General features: G+C 41.4%; 1 protein-coding gene across 1 annotated transcript in view; it reads left to right on the forward strand.

The window, feature by feature from the left end:
• The window catches only part of LOC148013579 (DNA damage-binding protein 1a-like), a 65,286-nt gene that overhangs the window by 20,482 nt on the left and 22,874 nt on the right, over positions 1–21,930 (forward strand). The window contains exons 5-13 of the mRNA XM_087667774.1: positions 2,599–2,650; positions 2,817–2,879; positions 2,975–3,024; positions 3,247–3,322; positions 6,817–7,026; positions 7,969–8,075; positions 8,233–8,341; positions 11,813–12,013; positions 12,095–12,310. Coding sequence (XP_087523900.1) covers positions 2,599–2,650; positions 2,817–2,879; positions 2,975–3,024; positions 3,247–3,322; positions 6,817–7,026; positions 7,969–8,075; positions 8,233–8,341; positions 11,813–12,013; positions 12,095–12,310 — 1,084 coding nt within the window. The remainder of the gene's footprint in view (positions 1–2,598; positions 2,651–2,816; positions 2,880–2,974; positions 3,025–3,246; positions 3,323–6,816; positions 7,027–7,968; positions 8,076–8,232; positions 8,342–11,812; positions 12,014–12,094; positions 12,311–21,930) is intronic.

Raw genomic sequence — 21,930 nt, forward strand, 5'->3', positions numbered from 1 at the left:
TCATTTCTTCTTACAGTAGAAGCATTCTCCTTGAAACTTCTTCTTGCCACCCTTCTTCTTTTTGTCACCATCATTTTTGGTGGAGGAAACACCTTTGCCTTTTGCATTGGCAGAGAATGTAGCATCTCCATTGTTGCTTCCTTCTCGGGCTTTCAGCCTCAACTCCTCCTCCATTAATAATGCACAAAACTCCTCAAAAGTCAAAGCTTGATGTCTCACCTGAGTATTAAGGGCAGTTACTAGTCCATCAAACTTTTGTGGACAAATCCGAAGACACCTCCGAGCTAACTCTTCGCTAGTCTTTTGTATCCCAGCGCCAGCCATCTGGTCGCGCAGATTCTTAATCCGAGTGATGAATGCTTCAACCGTCTCTCCTTCAGCAAACTTCTCCGCTGCTAGTTGATTCTCCAAGTTTTGAATCCTTGTTTGGTTTCGCGTTTCATACTGACTCCGTAGTACATTCCAAGCATCTGACGCTTTGGTTGTATGCTGAATCAGAGTCAAACCACTGTCAGAACAGCTTGTAACTAAGGCACACAATGCATCTGCATTCCTTCGTTTCCAAGCTCGTAGAAGATCTGCATTCGGAGGAATCATCACACTAGGATTTGATGGGTCGAGGGTAGGCTGTGGTTCTGCGTCAGTCCCCAGCACAGTCTCCAGAAGCTCATAAGAATCAAGGATAGTTGTAATTTTGAACTTCCACAAGGTGTAGTTTGTACCATCTAACTTGCCTTCGCTGAAGGTTGGTGGACGAATCCTCAGTGTTTGAATAGCCGGTACAGCAGCACCACCTCCTGCACCGCTTCCTGATGCGCCAGAACTGCTTCCCGGAGTCGACATCGTTTCTCTTTGCTGTTGAAGCCTTTGCCTCTTGCACGCTCTCCGATCTCTAGAGCCCCCTGGGCTCTGATACCATGTAAAATATTACACGGCGCAGCGAACAGAATCTGAGAAAGAGATAGTGATACCACAACAGATAAGAGGAGAATCAGTAAATTCTTTAACTCCAAACAACTGATACAAAGATGGCTTTGTCCACCCGTGCGCTTCCACTGTGTGAAGCTTAGATGGCGATCTAGACAGAAGATAGGTGAAGAGCTTAAGGTTAGCTGGAACAACAACTCTGACTGGGTGAAGGATGAGTGAGATATGGCTGCGAAGGGGTTTAGCTTTTATAGCCCGCGAAGGTCGTTAGGTCGGCCTGCTGACCGACCTACCATATGAGCCTCCACTAGTCGGCCAGGGAATATTCCAGGGAATATTCCCTTTACCATCGGGCCGGGGGCGCTGCCCCCGGACCCCCGCCAAGGGGGCCGCTGGCCCCCTTGGGACCCCCCAGCCAGGGGCTGCTTCCGCGGCCCCCAGACCCCACAATAGAGGCCCCTTTTAACTCCCTTACCACGCAACTCAATGCAATGTGCCTCGAGTTGCTACCAGCTTAACCACTCCGCCTAACCCAAAGATTAGATCCACAATAGTCACCTTTTTGCCATCCGGTCACATAGACCTCATCTGATATACAAGTCAGGACTCAACCAATGTCCGGGCTCACATTTGGCTTCTCCTCATAATGGGGGCCTTACAACTTTGAGCATCATGGATCATTGGTAGCACCTAATGAGGGTGGGGCATTGATCATATCTAACACCCTCTGTCTTTACTCTTCTTTAGGCCGTCTTTACTCTTCTTTAGGAAATAACCTTATTTCATTAAGTTCATGCTTCAGATGGTTTGCTTTTGATAATCTCATGTTCTTAAGAGAAGTTTGGCCACTATCAAAACCTTGGTTTGAGTTAGCAAGTCTGTCAGCCCCAACCATGCGTGTTTGTTCATGATCACATGCCACAGTACTGCTCGTACCATGCGCATCCCGCCCTGCCCAACATCAGCTCGCCAGTCTGGCATTCCATTCCAAGCTTCCATTGTCATTGTCTCCCACTTGCTGTCCTGCTGTCTGCCATTACACAGTTCTATACTCTTGGTCATGAGATATCATGATCTTGATTTAGGCCCTCAAAGGTGATCTGCCTTAGAACACACCATTGTTGCATATGCATGTAAGTGTCTAGCCAATTTCATCCTTTCACTCGTTGAATTCCTTAGGTTCTCTCTGTTGTCTTTGATTGTATATTAGTTTATCTTTTATTTGCCATTACTGAACTAGTGAAGTTCTAGTCTTCAGTTTGATTAGAGAGAAGCCTTGTCGACTGAACTGATGACTGCTTAATCTACGGTCCTTTTTAAGTGTCAGCTTCTTGAAGTTGACAGACTCAGCACAATATGTGGATTGACATGCTATGAACCAAACACGTCAGAGCTGGTCATGTCAAAAGTGATTGATCGCTGTTCAAGTTGGGATAATGATTTCATCTCAAACTTAGAAGTTAATGTTTCACATTCTCTTCATTTCTTCTTGTTGTGGATGCTGCCCAGATTCGTTTCATCTTATGCATGCACACTCTCTTCATTTCTTCTTGTTGTGGATGCTGCCTAGATTCGTTTCATCTTATTTATGCTACCTAGATCATAGTAGGTGTTTATAGGTGAAAATTGCAAGTTCATGTTTTTTAGTACTTAAGTGATCCTTTCATGCAGAGCTATGGGAGATGTTTCTGACCGCATTGGAAGACCAACAGACAATGGTCAGGTATACAAGAATTCTACGTTATGTGTCTTCATCATTTATTGATCCAACTCAAGTTCGGGGGATCTCTTTTCCTCACAATTGCACTGCATCCACATTTGAAGCTGAGCATGTGACTTGCTCTTGTTAAGATGATATAAACTTACATTATGGCATGTTATTAATGCAGATTGGCATCATTGATCCTAACTGCAGGTTGATAGGGTTGCATCTCTATGATGGCTTGTTCAAGGTGTGATATTTTTGTGCTGTTTGATTATCAACATTTGGTTCATATATAGGATCCTGTGGTGAATATCATATTTTGTTCATGATGTGACTTGTCAGGTTATACCGATTGACAACAAAGGACAGTTGAAAGAAGCTTTCAACATTCGGTATTAGCTTCTTACTCTAGAAGAAGATATGAGACGGTTTTTAGCCATTGGGAGGCAGCAGGATAAAAGTTTAACTTTCATCATCCAGAATCTATTAGAAATATTTACTGGAGCTGTTCTTTTGTTTCTTTATTTTTCTAAATTTTGTAATTCTTCTATCTATCTTGTTGAAATGTTGAACATTTGTTGTATATTTTCTTGACTAGATCTTTAACCCTGCAGTTTAGAAGAGTTACAAGTACTGGATATAAAATTTCTATTTGGATGCTCCAAACCGACTATTGCTGTTTTATATCAGGTTAGCACTGTTCATTTACTGAGAATTGATTCCCAGCTCTTGGTTGGGCTGAGGAAAAAAAGTATTATTGTTAGCTTACTGTCACTGCGAAGGAGTCTTGTTCTTCGTACTAAATTCTATGGCATTCAATAGGCCCTTTTTAGTGTCTGTTTAGTGCTATTGCAGCCTTTAATGTTAGGTTTGCACATTATTTGTAGATGCAGTCATACTTCTTAAGTAGTGTCACATGTTAAGCTACAGAAAGGTCAGGTCAAAGCTAGTCCTCAATCATTGGCTGGTCTGTTTGGGTCTCATATGGACCTAAAAAGGCAGAACTCAAAAAGTTCTTGTTGGGTGTTCATACTGCCCAACTCAGAGATAATTCTGGTTGGGCGTTCATTCAAGAGCCAGGGGAGCCACTTTTCATCCTGCATCTATCCCATGATTCCACACTTTCAGCCTTCGGTGACTGTCCTACTGCCATATAGTCTTCTCCATCAACGTTATTACCTCGGCACACATATCTAATGCTGCATGCTGGTGCCCTGCCTCAAAACACGGGAGTTCATTGATGTCCACAGTTCAACTGCTTTAGACAAAGATGTTCTTGCATTAGATGCAGCTCCAGGAAGCTGCCACCACATCATCTCAGCTGTCTGGACCTGACCAGCCTGCACAGTGCAGCTGATTTACCTCATGACTGTTTCTTGAATCTTTTTGAATATAACACTTGATGACTCCTTCAGCCTTGATTTGAGTCTTAAGGACTTGTGTGGTTTCTCTTGCCTATTGCTTTCAGCTTTTACTTCTTCTCCATGCGACATTGCAATTATCCATTCATTTGTACCTTGCTCGTTCATTTATTTCATTTCATTTCATTTAACCATACATCTATTACTTCTGTTGCTTGTACAGTTTATGCATTTCGTCAGCTCTAATGTTCTCACTTTCAATGTTAGATCTCGGATCCTGACACTCCACGTATATATTAATGTCCAAAAAATTCATTGATCCAACAAAAACTTGTTGATGTATGGCACAACTGTTATTGTATGTGTTTGCTTTTGGTAAATATAGCTATTCAGGTCATATGATTACTGGTGTCTCGGCAAATATTTGCTAGGTTTGGCAATCCTTTCGTGAAGTTTCTTGATTAAAGACACAGAAATTGTGCTGCATTCCTTACTCTCAACAACAATGTTGATCAAGGCGAAGGTGAGTTAATGGGAGGTGATAGGTACATGGGATGGGAAGGGGCAACCAAAATCAAGGGACATGATTGGGGGTCATGACTCATCAGGGTGCTATCCTTGACATACCTTTGATTTGTTGAGCGAGATCCCGTTAAAAGTCTCTTGGATCGCTATGGCCCGATATCTTCAACGACATCTGTTACTTTTTGGGAGGCCTAGATAAGTTACTTGTCTTGTAGTGTTTCACCATTCATAACGACCATTAGGCAGTGAATGATGAGTTAAAGTACTCATGCAGGTTGCTAGTTATATGACAAGGAATTTCACCATTGTTTATTGGGGTTATCATACTTATTGTTTTCACATTCCAACACTAGGCACACTCTATAAATTGTGTTATCACTCGGTAGTGTTGTGTTTTTGATAAACATGTATTGCTCAATTAGTTTTTAAGCAAAATAAAATGAGCACCCCATATCCCATATTTCTTTTAGGCTCGAGACAATGAAATAGTTTCTTGTCAAGGGGTGCATGAAGAGATATATCATGCAGCTTGGTTTGGACTTTACTTCAAACTAGTAGATGCATGTCGAGTTTTACGAAAGGTATGCTTTTATTCTTGCTTTCTTTCTCTGTAGATGGTTCGCTCAAAGTTGAGCTAGATGCCACACCAATGGTCATAGAGGCTCTCTTCCAAGCAGCGACTTTCCTTCAGAGATTATAGCACTCCCACAATAGAGATACCCCCTCGCTTGATAGTCACATCTCTAGGTAGTAAGTTGCAGAGGTGACACCTGCTTTGCTGGAACCCCCAAATGTGCACTTGGTTAACCTTGGTCCTTACATGGGGTAAGGATTAACATGTCAACTTCATTTGATTACAGCCTTGATTGCTCCCACTTGGAGCGGAGCCTTCATAAACTGAACTGAATGATTAGGATGGAGATTGTGGAGTTGGATATTGAGAAGGCATGGGTGAGTCCGACACAACAACTAGGTACAAAGATGATTCAGTGCTAAACACGATTCCTTGTACCCCTCAAAGGATTGTTTCATTGCACTCCCATCCTACATGGGTGTGCTGAATGCCAAAGGATGGGTTTGCCATCGTGTTTCAATTCTTCTTTTGTCTGGCATGAAACGTTTGATGGATTTATGAGACAGCTGTTGGATGAATCTTCACATGATCTTCCAATTAAGGGGACTGTGTCCTTTGATGTGTCAGTTTCTAATGTGCAAAGAGTTGCTAGACAAATGGAATCTATCATGCTTCTCTTCATAGACAAAGACTAGATGCTGCACAGAAACTCAGGGCATTGGTGCATTCACTTTTGGTTGATTCTCCTGAGCATTATTTCTTGGTTTCTCTATCTATGCAATAGCCAGATCTTATTAAAGATTTTCAGCTACAATCTTATCAATAGGCTAATGTTGCTGCCTTGTTAGAGGGCTTGCAGGATAACAATTGTGACACTCATAAGTTTTATCATGATTTGCATGCCTCTTTTGCAAGGGAGAATGTAGTGAGGCTGCGAGATTATGTTCATTCCATGATCACACCCTAGGCTATTGAGCAAATGTCTAAAGAAATTTATCGGGCCAGAGTTACACATTTCAGATAGAATGACAACCGCCCACTCTATGTTTTTTGATTCAGTCAATGATCAAGTCTCATGTGATATAGTTGTGTGAGAGAGAGAGCAGGGGGCCAAAATGACTTATGAGACTCACGATATTACCTATGTCATGTGAATGATATCATAATCAAGTGATAAAAAATGTGGTGAACTACCACTATCCAAGGTTGTTACGAAAAGAGGGACACTTTATAATGCCCCTCGTCATGATCTAGGATGATATGTGTAGATTCGGGTAACAAAAAAATGGGGATGCCACTTTGGTATCAGATGGGCATCAACTCTTAAGTTCGCTTATTTTGTGCTATGTTTTTTTTTTCTTTTGTGTGTGTGTGTGTGTGTGTGTGTTTTTTCATGCACATGTGCATGTTCATGTAAGCTTGGCAGAAGTTGGTAACTGGTTATGGCATCATATGTAATTGTATAATGTAATTGATATTAAAGTCTCGAGTTTAACATCTTAGACCAAGTGTGCTTTAAATGTTTGTTTGTGTGATGGCCTTGTTATAATAAGAAGGATGTGTAAAAGGTAGTGCTGTTTTCTGATACATGTTCCTCAATACTTGAATTAGGTATTAAAGGCAAGAAAATGTGTATGGAATAAGCTTGAAATTAAGTCTTTTGAATCTATTGGTTTTGAGTTTGCAATTGGACTCATCCAACTGCACATGGTATTCTATGGCAGGACAACAAGGATGTTCGTCATGTAAAGACTTATGAAGTTCTGCTTAAAGAGAAAGATTTTGGGGATGGTCCTTGGGTCCAAACCAATTTGGACAATGGAGCTGGTTTGCTGATCCCTGTGCCTCCACCTTTGGGAGGGGTTATTATTATTGGGGAGCAGACTATTGTGTATTACAATGGCTCTGTTTTCAAGGCTATCTCAGTACGACCGGTATGATTTTTCTCCTTTGGCCACCCAATGGTCCACAGTCTATGTGCTGTTGACACAAGTGATACTAGATTCCTTTTCAGATGAGGGGTTAAAGGTTCTCGTTGAAGGCAGTAAAAGTAAAGGCATGACAATGCATGAGCTGTGCCACACAGCTGCCCTAGTTGTAGTGCTGGACTCCCTTACAACTTGTCCTGTTCAGGAGGCATTCTCCTATTACTGGTGGTGCCATGAAAATTCCAAGGTCCCTTTGCTCCTGAGAAAGGCTTCTATTGTCCATGCATCCAAAGTGTAGTCTCACAAACAAAAATGCCTCCCATTCTTACAAGGACTTGAAAGTGAGAAACCTTCCCTTATCCCATACTGAACCTCTTGAGTTTTTAGATTGTGGAAGTCCCTGCACTGTAGGACCCTTTGCTTCTGAGAAAGGCTTGAGTTGTCCATGCATTGAAAGTGTAGACTTGCAAACAAAAATGCCCCCATTCTTATAATAACTTGACAGTGTGAAACCTTCCCTACCCCCCTACTGAACCTCTAGAGTTTCTAGATTGTGGAAGTCTCTTCCAACTATCTAAGGTTGCACTGTAGGAAGTCCCTGTCAGAACCAACTATCATCAATCAGAGCTTGTTGGAGCTGGTAGTGGCTCTTCTTACTTAAAATGATTGCAGTGCTTTACATAGTGTATCATGAAACATTTAATGCTTTAACATAGGTCCACCTCTCAAGTCCTGTAATCGACTGACTGTGCTAACAATAATAATATTTGAGATGTAGTCATTTTCTCTAACTCCATAGTGCAAACGAAGAATGTCTATATAAGATAATAAAAAGGGACCAACTAATGGTAATAAGGGGCAACCATTCTAAGAGAGTGAGATGCTAGTGTTCTGGGGAAAGTTAGATGTTAGCCAGCCTTCATTGCAAAAGGTGGTTTCTCTATGCAGGCAATTACCAAGGCTTATGGAAGAGTCGATGCTGATGGGTCTCGCTATCTGTTAAGTGATCTCACAGGGATGCTCCATTTGCTTGTGATAACTCATGAAAAAGAAAGGTTTGACCTCTTGAATGAAGTTTCAGATCATCTGGTGTTCATATTCAGTGGTCCTTCCACTGCATGCTTTATGTCTGAAATAAGATTTATCAAGTTCTTGTAAGGTTAACTTTTTCAGACTTGTTTAAGGATTTGAGTTGGATATTGGGTGGTCTAGAGTAACTGGATTGAAAGTGGAGCGTCTCGGGGAGACATCAGCGGCATCAACTATATCATATCTGGACAATGCAGTGGTGTTTGTAGGATCAAGTTATGGTGATTCTCAGGTGAGAAATATCTTTATTCCATCAAATTAATAGTTTTGGAATGCTGTTATCTGTTAAAATAGAGGAACTTGTATATCGGTTCTGACTTTCCATTGCTGTTTTGAATGTGACAACTTCCTTTATGAAAGATTGCTAGTTTCACTAAATCCTGAAGGCCATTATTTGCTGTAAAACACTGACTGTATAAATGAAACTTTTTTTTTTTGGAGCGGGGTGTAAAGAAAGTGTTCAATTGATGTATTAATCTTGAAAGAAAAGTGCAGTACAAGTAAAGTGAAGTACAAGTGTTCAATTGATGTATTAATCTTGAAAGAAAAGTGCAGTACAAGTGTTGCTGTGGTCGAAGTCTTGAAAGTTGAAACCTCTTGATGGAAGTTGATCCAATAGTCACTGGGGTAGGTTATAATGCCCTTTGGGGCTTCCTATTTTAAATGAAGAAGCACTACTAGTAATAAATGCATTATGTTACGCTGTATATTGCTCCAATCCTTGTTGAAGGCGTGAATGATCTCTTAACCAAATAGAAGTCAAAATGGATTCTCTGGTTGTGTTGATGGAAGCAACGCTTATCCACACCTCAATCTCAGTCTCAGGGCCCTTACCTCTCTGTAAACCTAGTCTGCCAAGGTGATGCTGAGACCTGGCCTTGGGCAATTTGGTATAGGTGGACCTCTTCAAATGTATCCAATTATTGGTGTGTACCTGAAGGCTGAGCCTCAGAGAAGCCAGCCAACTGATCCCCTAGTGATCTGGCCTTATTTCTGAAACAACGCGTATGGTGCCTCACAAAACAAATGGACTATCTGACAGTTTCACAGATGAAGCGGCCTTCTTGGCCCTGTTGTGGGCTGCTACTGCTGCCCCCGCCCAATCCATTTCTTAACCGAGAAGCCACCTTGCATGAGTTAGAAGGATGAAACTTTTGTGGAGCTGTTGGCTGCTGGTCAAGTCCCTCCGAAACTGTGCATAAAGCAAGCATTTGTAAGAAGGGCCACCAATCCCAAAACAAGAACATACTGCTTTGAGCAGGTGGTTAACTATGGATCCCCCTGCCTACAATGACACATGAAGTTAACCACACTACTACTGTAGTCTGTAATGGCAGGCCACTTATTGTTACACATGTAGGCACCCACCAGCTCTTAAAATGAAGATTCAGTGACCCACTTGTCTGAACATATGCTTGCTTGGTGGTCTGGTGAAAATTGTGTGGCCATTTGGACTTCTTTTCATGGTCAGTTGTCCCCTGTCCGGTGTGTAACTGCCCTTTGTTAATTTGAGGCATTTCAGGAACAACTGTTCCAAGCTGTACACTATAGCATGCAATTCTGTACCCTTAAGACATATTCTTGTGAAAACAAAACGAGGATACTTATACTAGATCATGCTTGTTGGTTCCTAAGCAGAACAAATCTTCGGTTGATCCAGCTTTTTGAAGAGTTAGAGCTTGCATAAGAGTAGCTCGCTATCATCCACTCTAATAGAGTGCCGTTACTCTAGCCTGGGAAGTTAGAACCAGTCATTTGGGGGTGAAGTGTGAGCAGATTGAGCAGGCCACACTCAGATTGGAGTAGCCATGCAAGACAATGTTGCAGACGTCTTTACCAAGGCTCACCTCACAAGAGCCTTGGGGACCTACTGTACTGAGTTGGAGTTGGATACCACGAATTTCCTTTCCTCATTTAAGAGGGGTTGTCCCCTCACCCTTTACCCCTGATTCCATTTGTACTTATGTATGTTGCCCCTCATCTCATTGGGGTTCTTGTTCCTCAATATGCTGCCGCCGAGAGGGGGTGTTGAGATTTTGGTGTTTAGCTCCTATTTGAGGATTTTTAGGGTTCTGTCCCAAGCTTTTTTGTCTAGTTTCATCATATTAGCATTTATGGCCGGATGAAGTGTAAACTGGCCAGTTTTTCAATGTGTAGCCTATTTATTGGCTTCACACTCTCTATATTCTTGAATATGCATGTTGTTAACACATGAATGCTACACACACTGGATCCATATTCTGTCTGATACAAAGCTACCTCGTGCTCTTAAGATGAACCTCACCATATTAGCATTTATGGTGGGACCGGATGTAAACTGGCCAGTATTCATCAGCAGCCCATTTATAGGCTTCACATGCTTTCTACATTACTGACTGTGCATATTCATGGATGCAAGAGTGCTACATACACACAGGATGATGGATCCATGTGAAAACATTAAATATTTTGGCTGATACAAAGCTACTTCTGCAGCTGACACAAAGCTCACCTTTTCTTACACTTAAAGTGTTGTTCATGTAGGCTTTATACATTCTGACACTCCATGTCAATGACTGTGTGGCACATGGAGGTCATTGGGCGTTATGCCTAGCATGGTTTGCACAACATTATAGGGTAGGTTAAGTTTCACAGGCTGTTTTGTGTGCGTTATTTGAGTGGTATTGTTGAAATTCTTGACTTAGGGAGTGAATCCATAATACTTTTGAGGAGCAGGGTTATGCCAATTTGTTTGCATCTGTTTTCATAGATAAACCAGCATAAGCACCTCATGTTGCAGCATGAGATGCTGTAGTCCCTGTACCTCTTCTCTTGGTCGCATAGTATTTTGTTTGCCTCTATGGAGGACCACCTGGCACCAATAAGCTTCTCATATCATGTGGAAAGCAGTATGCAGGCTATTGTTTGATGGCCTTGATGAGGTTGAAGCACAGACTTGACTGTGATACAAGTTTTCTGATGCATTTACTTTTTCAAATTCAAGCATTCAGATGAAGAACAGAAGAACATAAGAATTGGAGCAGGAGATGCTCTGATCCCTGTACCTCTTCTCTTGGTTGCATTGTTTTTTGTTTTCTTCTATGAAGAACCACCTGGCACCAACACGCCTCCTATATCATGTGGAAAGCCATATGTAGGCCACTTTTTGATGGTCTTGATGAAGTTGAAGTGCAAACTTCACTCTGACACAAGTTTTCTGATGCATGCACTTTTTCAAATTTAAGCATTCATAGTGAGAACAGAAGAAGAACATCAGAATCGGAGAGACCATTCAGATGAGGAAGAACCTAATGCACAACAGTCAGTTTCTGATAAGAAAAGTACTTTTATGACTGCAGCCATCTATGCTCCTATGTGCAGACATATGATTGAAACAAGGGAGACCCAACAATTTGTTTCGGGGTGTCTTATCCATCTGTTCTTGGGATGTCCTGTTTGTCCATGATTGGCAAGAATTGGGAAATGCTCTGATCATACTGGCTATACACTCCTGGTGTCCTAGTTTACAAAATGGTAGGTTTTATGAAGACTCTGTTTTTGACTTAATAATTTCTTTTTTAGTTGTGACCCCTTGGGTCTTTTTGGTAACAATAATAAAGAGTTTAGGTTTGGATTTCTTCCATTGTTGTTACTGCGAAGTGCGTGCTGTGGAAATGATATAAATTCTATGTTTTGTAACCCGCTGCTCTGTTCTGCCAAACAGCTTATCAAACTCAACCTTCAGCCTGATTCGAAAGGTTCATACGTTGAAGTGCTTGAAAGCTTTGTAAACCTTGGTCCAATTGTGGATCTGTGTGTGGTTGACCTTGATAGACAAGGTCAGGGACAAGTTGTTACTTGCTCTGGTGCTTTCAAGGATGGATCCTTGCGTATAGTCCGAAATGGAATTGGTATCAATGAGCAGGTAAAACATAAAGCTTCTGTATAAATTAGGCTATGATGTTTCTGAGTGCTTGGTACTCAACTTACCTAATGTTACATGCAGGCATCAGCAGAGCTGCAAGGTATCAAAGGCATGTGGTCACTGAGGGCTACTTCAATGGACACTTTTGACACTTTTCTAGTTGTTAGCTTCATCAGTGAAACTCGTATTCTGGCAATGAATTCAGAAGATGAACTTGAGGAGACTGAAATCGACGGCTTTGATTCAGAAGCCCAGACATTGTTCTGCCAAAATGTGTTGCATGATCAGCTAATTCAGGTCATAGTCTATCCCTTCACTTTCCTCTTTAAGGGCAGCGTTGACTCTTTGAGAACCATTTTCTATAACAAGTTAAGGAATATCATTCTGGTAGTTCCAACTCTAGGCCCCTCTATCATGTAATCAAGTATGTATAAGTGACCATGATGGGAGCAAACATTCTGTAAGGTGCCTAAGTATGGTTTTTGCAGCACATATAATGTTCAGATAGAATATGAAGGGCCGTTGAAGTAGCTATTGCAAGATCAAATATCGATAACCCACTAAAACAAACTGCTGGTTCTCTATCTTGAACCCACCCATTTGAAAGCGGAGATGGACTCCCCAATCTGTGCTACGGTTGGGGTTTCTGGAAAAAGAAACTTGCATCGGTTGATTTTAACCCCAGCTGGGAGTGCAAAGTATCTGTAAAGCCAACCAAAGCCTCTACAACATCCCAGTATCATCCTCCACATCAAACGTAGAGGCTCTTGTGTATTGTGAATCTAGGAGATTTGCATCATTCCTTGTTAGGAGTTAGTGGGGCCTCAGACTGAGAGTTGAAGTGACGTGACCCAGCCTCTGCAGTAAGCAGGAGTGAGTAAGGGGCCGATTTGCTGTTGAGGTGATCCTCGAAGTTGGATCCTAATTCTCCTTCCTCACATTGTAGTTTCTTACCGAAGCAAGGATTCCTCCCAAGAAGTCTCAATCGACCATGTGATATGCCTTCATGAAGTGTAGAAGCAACTCTTCTACCTCTTGTCCACTACACTAGGCCTCTTTCTAGCTTTAAAGAAGGTGAAGATGTCCATGATACTTCTATTATGTATGAAATTTGATTGTGATGACTTGAATGATGTTTGGAAGTGGAGGGTCCCATAGTTGCCAAGGGCTTTGAAAGGGTTTCATAGGTTTCATATGAGTTTCATAAAATGCTAGAAATGGGTTTCATTCGAGATGAAAAAAAGTATGCAAGTTTATATACATATGCTATATGGTTCATGTGACATAGAAACACAGATTGACGTTATTCTGTATTCTACACAATACAAATAAACATTCAACATAGCATCAATATTTGCATACATCATGGTCCATTATCCATGCCCAACATCAACTTTAGCTGTAAAAGGAGCCATTAATATATGTAATCATCATGGATAACAAATCCAAATAAACCTTCAGCAACCAATGCCAATATCCATGTCAATGCATTAAATAAGCCCTTGATAAATGATGGTTACTAAAGTCCAAAGACATTTAGGGAATGGCATTTGTGAAAGTTTAAAATAGGTGTTTCATGTATTTATGAAATATCTAGGTATGGAATGATATTCCTAACCTTATGAAATGGGCTTCTTGGCAACCATGAGGAACAAGTTTCTTGACGTTATGAAACGGGTTTCTTGGCAACGATGAGAGTCAGGTCTATTGCTAATCATCTTCATTGGGCTCTCAGGGGATATATACAAAAGAGTGATGGGATTATGAAGGTATGCTAGGGTTTTCATTGAGGAAACATAGCATGTACGACCAAGACTAAAACACAAAGGCTGAGATAGTGATTAGCAAAACTTAAACCCTAAATGCAAAATGCAACTGCAAAACTCAAAACTCAAACACAGAGACAAACACAAAGAGAAGAAACTTTGAAGTGAATGAATGCTCTAAATGAATGTAAGAGTGAACAAAATGCTTGAGGGGAAAGCAATGGAGTGTTAGAGAGTGATGTCCACCAAAGATGGATTTTAAGTATTGTGACCACCAATCGAAGTGTAGAAAAGAGGGAAATATCAAACGTTGATCACTAGGCAGTTCGAAGATAGAGGCGACAACGGCTCTTAGTTTTAAACATACCCCTCATTTATCGTAAGCTTCACAAAAGGCATGTAGAGATGATGCTTGGAGTAGAGGGCAGTAGCGAGAATTTATACATGCAGCAATAGAGCTATTGCTTGGAGGAGAAAGACCACAAATAGTTGTTGCTTTCAAAGGGGAGGGCCAAACGCAAGCTTCGGAAGGTCTCTTGGAAGAGTGGAGGGCTGCTTGAAACCAGCCTTCCTTCCATGGATGGGTGGTAATTCCTTTATTACAACTTAGTTACAATAGTAACATTTATCACAAAACTGAGAAATGCAAAATAACTTACAATCATTGACAATGGACGCCCTATTGGCCCCAAAATTCACACTCTTTTGTTATTTTTTTTAATTGAATAAGAAGTTGATGTACAATGGGATTCTCGTAATCCCTTTCGATATTCCAACTCTCCTTGCTGTCCAAAATGACGAGCAAGTCTTCAATTCGATTTGCCCCTTGATTTGGGTAGTCAATTGGCCTTTACTTACTTTGATGGAGATGGAAAATGCCCCAAATTCATTGATTTATTGATTTCTCTACTTGAAGTTGATTGAAAGCAACTTCAGCCTTGTTGAATCCAAGTCTTGGAGCTTCCAATTTTTGGCACGCTTCCCAAGGTTGCTTCTCAACCCTAATTTTTGTTGTGCAGATTAGGATTTACAGCAAAGGAATTTGAAATTTCTTTACCTCTAGTGATCAATGTTGTAATCTTCGTAGCAAGGTTGTAGAAAGATTGGAAGTTGAGAGAGAATGCTGAGGATAGAGAAAATTCAGATTTTCTTCACGAAGAATTGAAGAAAATCTGTCATTTACTGCTGCTGCCTTGTCTCAATAGCTTGTAGATGCAAAGAACAGAAGAAAATTAGTCATTTATTGTTGCTGCCTTGTCTCAACAGCTTGTAGATGGTGTTATCTGTTGTTGATTGGTCTTCTCCTGCCCTTGGCTGCCTCAAAAGATCCTCCAATGGCTGCAAATCAAACCAGCAGTATCTCTTTTCTCTCTCTTGCTAGTTGAATGCACTAAAAATGCCTCTTTCCAATCTCTAAAGACGTTTTTTAGTCTTGCATGGGCATTTTTGACAAGTGGCAGCCTTCTCAAATGGTTTTTTCAGCATTATTCATAATTAAATATTATTTTTCAGTCTTTAAATACTGAAAATTAATCTAAAAATTATTTTGGTATCCGAAAAAATAATTTGATTGGCCAATAATTAATTTGGCTAGGCAACTTCTATTCTCGAGTGTCTTTGCACCATCTTTGACCATCAGATTGGGATTAGGTACCATTAAACGCCACTTTTTTAGTGTGTTGGGTATTAAAACTATAGGAGCTTGAGGTTTTGCCACAGAGGGTTTCTCTAAGATAATATTATTAAAAAAGGCATTTCAACGTAGGATATCCACTTTTGCATTTTTCTTGAATGACATGTACTTGATTTCAAAATATTATTCTTGCATGACTTCTATTTATCGACACTGCCTCATGTTTAGATCTGGCTAAGTGAGCCATTTAAGACTCTTGTGGTTAGTATGACTAGAGAAATTTTTGTTTACAAGAAAATAGTGTCTCACATCTTGAGAGGATGAATCACAACTAGTTATTTTTTTGAAGTACATCTCCTAATAGATTGATCATGATTTAACAAGAAGGTTCTCAACTTGAAAGGTACCTTATCACATGTTGCTATATACTTTTGCATAGATATTTATGGATATCCATACTTTTTCTCTATAGAAATAGCCATTTTAGGCGAGCAAAACTCAAATTTTTGCGCCAAAATTTTGAATCTTAGGCTATCATTAATTTTGGGGACTCAAAATGACACTATATTTTGCTTGACTTGTTTTAAAGGTTGGGGCTATGATTTGATCGACGGAAGCTAGTGTCCAAGAAGAATTGATCAATCTTTTGATACCAAGCCCTAGGAGCTTGCTTCGAGCCATACAGAGCCTTCCGCAATTTGTAAACATGGTCCTCCTTTCCTTGGACAAGAAAACCAGAAGACAATGAGACATAAATCTTCTCCTCCAAGACACCATCTAGAAAGATCGATTTCATGTCCATTTGATAAATCAGCCAATGGTGTTGAGTGGCTAAAGCCAAGATAGTTCAAATAGTGGATATCTAAGCTATTGATGTGAAAGTCTTAAAGTAGTCTAAACTTGCCCCTTGAGAGAATCCCTTGGCTGTTAACAAGTCGTGCCTTATACTTGTCCAAGGTTTCATGTGTAAGATACTTGGTCTTATAAGTCCACTTTACACCAATCACCTTTCGCTTCTTTGGAGGAGAAACCAACTTCTACGTTTAGTTCTCATGGTTGTCAGCTACGAAATGAATATTACGGTATGGTACGATAAAATACGGTACTAAATGGTACCTTATGATTTTATAAGGTATGATATGATATTAGTGCAAAAAAATTAACTTAATTAAAAAAAAACTACAAATGATAAGATACATGCTTAAAGTGAAAATAGGCTAAAGCAATGCCTTTACAAAATGAGATCAATGATCATACATGATACATCATACAACTGTCCTATGAGTCAGGAGTCAGTCACGACAAACTCAAGAGTTAGGAGTAAAATTTACCAGTTTGGATACAATCATCAATGATACATCATACATCATAGTCGTCATCATCATCATCATCATCATCAAAGTGCTCATTAAGAGAGTTTGAAGATGACTCCTCAGCATCGGATAATGAGACACTCTCATACTCATCCTTGCTAATGAGGTTACCATCATCATCAAATGATGGCTCATTAGGCAATGGCTGTGTAATCGTAGGCAAGGGGGGAATGCCATCATCAGGCACAGGATGAGAGCTAGTAGAGTCCTACTTCACATATGTCTGCAAACCACTCGAATCATCTCTCGTCAATCTTGAAGGGCGTCGAATGACCATGCCCCTACTAGCAATTGCTACAACTTGAACCCGAACTCCTTGCCTGCGAGAACGTTGACTGGGAGTGTCATAAGTGTTTGTTGCTATGAGCTCTCTTTAGAGCTCCGCAAAGATCTGCTCCTCCACATCAACCTCTTGGTGTACACTAGGAAGAGTGTTGCCCATCAATGTGAATGTATCAACATTCACCTACACAATGCACATACCTTGACATACGATTATAAATACTAAATTGTTAATTTGCATAAAATTGAAAACAACAAATTTAAACTTGACTTAACCAAAACGATAAGTGTTTACTTGTTTTGGACTACCCATGGTCATCATGGCCTTCATCATGTGCAAGTTAGCGTGGCAATAAACTAGTTGCTCTAATTGCCATGTGCTAAGCCGATTGCGAATCTTCGTGTGAATGAGGGAATAGGCACTCCAATTTCTCTCGCATGGACCCGAAGAGCAATCCTGAGCAAGGACTCTCATGGCCAAGGGCTGAAGAGTTTGTAGCGCATATCCAAAATTCTGCCACCAAAAGAGAGGCTTCACAAGTGACTCTCTTCTCCAACAAGTGGAAGAAGCAAAAGCTACATGCCCTCTCTGATCCGCATAGCATCCAAGCTCCTCTAGAACTGTGTTACCGTCATCTACAGGGAATACACGAGTGACACGTGCAAGCTGGTTAGAACACAACTCTATATCATCCATGACTGGTGGAGACTTGTAGGTCGGATGTAATAGTGCTGCGAATCCATGGGCTTATGGATCTATGCCCATTTCTTCTCTGCTATGTCAATGATGTGTGCATGCTATGACTTTGTGATTACCATGCAAGCTTGTGCCTCCACCAATGCTGTTCTAAAGATGTGAATGAGAAGGCCCATGTTGGACCCCTCGCAATTACTCATACGTAATACCTTATAAAAGGAAGTCACAACAATCATGATCCCACAAACGATCTGCTAGAACTGCTCATCGAGGCACAAGCGTTGCATGGCTTTCGCCTCTGTCTCATGCTCATGCGACTATTCCATTGAGTGGACACCATCGTCTTGGACCGCACCTCATAAAGACGCTCTAATAACAATCACGTATAAGCAAAGTGAGTTGAATAAGGCTTCTTCAACTGAAGTATTCTATGCTCGCGATACATCACAAGCACCTTCACCTTCACTGTGAAGAAGGTGACAATTGACGTAGCCTTATGCCCCACCCTCTTCACCCATTTGAGCTTTTGAATGTCCTCCATGAGTAAGCCCAAACAATGACTTGTACATGGAGACCACGCTATCGAAGGAAACTTGGCCTCAAGCGAACGGCCCATGCGCCAACAATTGGATGCATTGTTAGCAACAACTTGCACCACATTTGACGGGCCTACTTACAACCACGTCATACATGGCACAAATTCAAAATTATGATAAGGAAAGCTTCGGGGGGACATGAATTAAAAATTATAATAATAAAAGCAACAACTTTAAAATTTAAAAAGATAATGTATACCTCAATTATAGCTTGCCGAATGTAGCGGTAGATGAATGTGGCAATTGTTTTTGCTTTCTCTCTTATTGATGTCTACGGCTCCCAAAAAATATGTGCTGAGTGGAGTGTACATGAAACGAATATATTGATGATGCTCCGTTTCCTACGGTCTCTCCATTTGTTGGTGAGAATGGAGCAACTGTATTTTGTCCTTTCGGCTCAAATAGGATTAAGGGCTTTATCAATCCTCTTCTTCTCTTCATCAATATTCTTTATCCTCATGTTATTGTATATAGCACCGTTCTATCCTTCACATGGGCCCACATTGGCGATGGTTCTCACCATCTTTCTCCATTTATCATGCTTTAGGACATTGAATGCAATATTGTACTTGCTCACCATGTGTGCAATCTCAATGTCTGCTTATTGTTGCTTTTCTCTAAGAAAACTAGCCGATCCAAGCATTGGACTGAGAGCTCGAGAGGGAGAGGATTGTCTCTTTGATTCTGTATGAGCCTCAGATCTTTGCCTTTTGCCAATGCTGGAGCTGGAAGTGGATGTGGAGTCTGTACCACCAATGGTAGAGGTTTCATCTGCATCGGTTGAAGATATGCCTACATTTGAGGCTTCCTCATGAGTAGACATAGGTGTGGGTGCCGTCGTTGATTTGCTGCTTCCTCCTCCTCTAGTGGATCCCCCTCTCATCTTGGCGAGAATCCCCTTATGTGTTGAGGGCAACTTGCCCCCCTCGTCTTGGAAAGATGTTGAAGAAGTCAGGTCGCACCACTTGTGTAGCTTTTCTTGCAATACTTGCAAAGAAGATAAGCTTCTTTGACTTGGGGTCGAGTTTGCTCCCTCTTTTCATCTTGTCCATATGGACATATGCCCTGTACCCAAAGATGTGAAAGTGGAAAATGGAAGGCTTCTTCCCAAAGAAAGCTTGGTGGGGAGTTGTATTTTGCAATGCTGAAATAGGTGACCTGTTGTGGTTATGTACTGTAGTACCCACAACCTCACCCCATTAGGAATGGGGAAGGCTCCTATGCTCCAATATCGATTGGGCCATTTCAAGCATGGTCGGATTGACATGCTCCACCACACTATTTTACGATGGTGGGGAGTTGTATTTTGCAATGCTGAAATAGGTGACCTGTTGTGGTTATGCACTGTAGTACCCACAACCTCACCCCATAAGGAATGGGGAAAGCTCCTATGCTCCAATATCGATCGGGCCATTTCAAGCATGGTCGGATTGACATGCTCCACCACACTATTTTCCGATGGTGTGTCCAGATGGGAATACTCCACTCCAATACCGTGGTTTGTGCAAAACTTAGAAAATAGGCTAGAACAAAACTTGCCGTTGTGGTTTGCCGAGTTACTGCGAACTCTGAAAGAGGTTTGTTTTTTTGCGAAAATCTTCCACTCGCAGAAGTGGGACTATGCCTCGTTTTTGTACTTTAGAAAATAAGGGTACACACAATGACTAGAGTCGTTAGCAATCAGCATAAGGTATTTGGCCTTCCCAAGAGAAACCGTGCCCAAAGATCTACAAAAGTCAGTATGTACCAACTCAAGCAGTGTAGAGGCCCTCCAAGTAGTAACCTATGGATGAGGTTGCCTATGTTGCTTGCCCCTCAAGCAACTAGGGTAAAGAGTATGAACGAGAGGGAAATGTGGAAGTCCCTCCACCATCTTCTTGTGAGGACTTCATTGAATAGTGTCAAGGTTCAAATGCCCATATCAAGCATGCCAAAGCAGTCCAAGCTCGAGGGAACATTGCACAGCAAGGGCTGTGAGTGTTTAAAGTCCACCATCTTGTGTACTTGTCCATAGAGTAGTTCTTGAAGATGCATCCTCCATTGTGATTGCATCTTGGATAAAGATAACTCAAGTGCCTAGTTGTGTAAGGCAGTAAACAAACAGGAAGTTAAAGCCCACATCTAGAACATAGAGGACTTTGGCCGAAGAAGAATGCCAATCGGCAACAAGGGAATGGTCCCCACTTCACGCATGGGAATGAAAGATTTGTCACCAATGGTGATGGATCCCCTGTGGATCTCATGTCCCGAATCCAAGCTTGGTGGTAAGTCATGTGTGAAGAGACCCCATTGTCCACGGGCCAAGGCTTATCCTCAGAAGAAGAAGCAAGTGTCGTATTCTCCACCTTAAATAAGTGTACGAAGACAAACTCAATGGTAGCAGGTGTGGCTTTTAAATCTTAGACCCTTTCTTGGGCTTCAAATGGGGGTTATCATGTGAGCACTTCTCGAGATGAGTGCCCTTGCCACAATGGGGGCACTTTGGCGGCTTCTTAGAATCCTTGGAATCATTCTTCTTGTCCTCTCGTTTCTTAGCATGGGGCTTCCCCTCCTCCTTTCCTTCCCTTCTTGTAGTAAAAGCCTTAATGATGCTGGATTTATGGATATCTATATCTTTGAGCTGCTCGTCATGCTCCAAGACTAGCAAGGCAAGATCCTCCCAAAGAAGCATATCTCGGGTCCTTGAAGTAAGAAGACTGGTATAGAATACAGTGAACTTTGGAGATGGTAGTTGAGTCAAGAGAATCATGGCCGTATTCTCCGAAGGTATAGTCCGTCTGAGAGATGCAAGCTCATCTCTCATGTCGCTCAATTTGTTGGTTCTTCATAGGAGGAGAATCATTAATATTGAGTATATGAAGTTTCTTCTCAAGGGATATGTGGTGAGCAAATGTCTTCTGATGGTAGAGAGATGCATGCTTCTTTCAAACCTCTGCAACAGTTTTCATTTTGCAAACGTGCACTAGGACAGAATTGTGCAAGATCATAAAAAGAAAGGATCTAGCTCAAGAGTTGAGTTAATGCCATTAGGGAGCATGAACCACCATTGATTCGATAGCAGGATCCTCCAAGGGACGGGGTGCAGGATGAGAAACAAAATCCCTAAGGTCAGAGGTATTGAGGATACGCTCCATCTTATGACTGCAAATAATAGTTGGAATTGTCTAAGCGGTCCTCCTTGGGCAAAGGAGAAAGCACGGCACCTGTATAGAGCGTGCCATCGAGGGCATTTTAAGATTATGATGTCGGGTCTTGTGAGAAACATGGAGGGAGGGAATAGTAGAAGGCTCTTGTACAAATGGGCTCATCTCGATCTTTGCATGGACTAGCACAATAATCTCTCCATCTCTCAGAGGAATGATGAGAGACCTCATCCTTTGAGTCATCAAAGCTGAAAAACTGGTTATGAGACATCTTTCAGAACTTGCAATCACCCAAAAAAGCTGTGTTTGGCTGTCAGTCACGATGGGCATAGGATGGAAACGACTACAGTTGATGTAGATGCGCCGTTTGTGTGGTAGATGTTGTTGCCTACTGCAAAACACATATGCACAACGTTAGTGAGGGTAC

The sequence above is a fragment of the Lygodium microphyllum genome, chromosome 26 (genome assembly GCF_053477565.2).
Source record: "Lygodium microphyllum isolate KBCC chromosome 26, Lygodium_microphyllum_v1.1.10, whole genome shotgun sequence".
NCBI classification, from domain to species: Eukaryota; Viridiplantae; Streptophyta; class Polypodiopsida; order Schizaeales; family Lygodiaceae; genus Lygodium; species Lygodium microphyllum.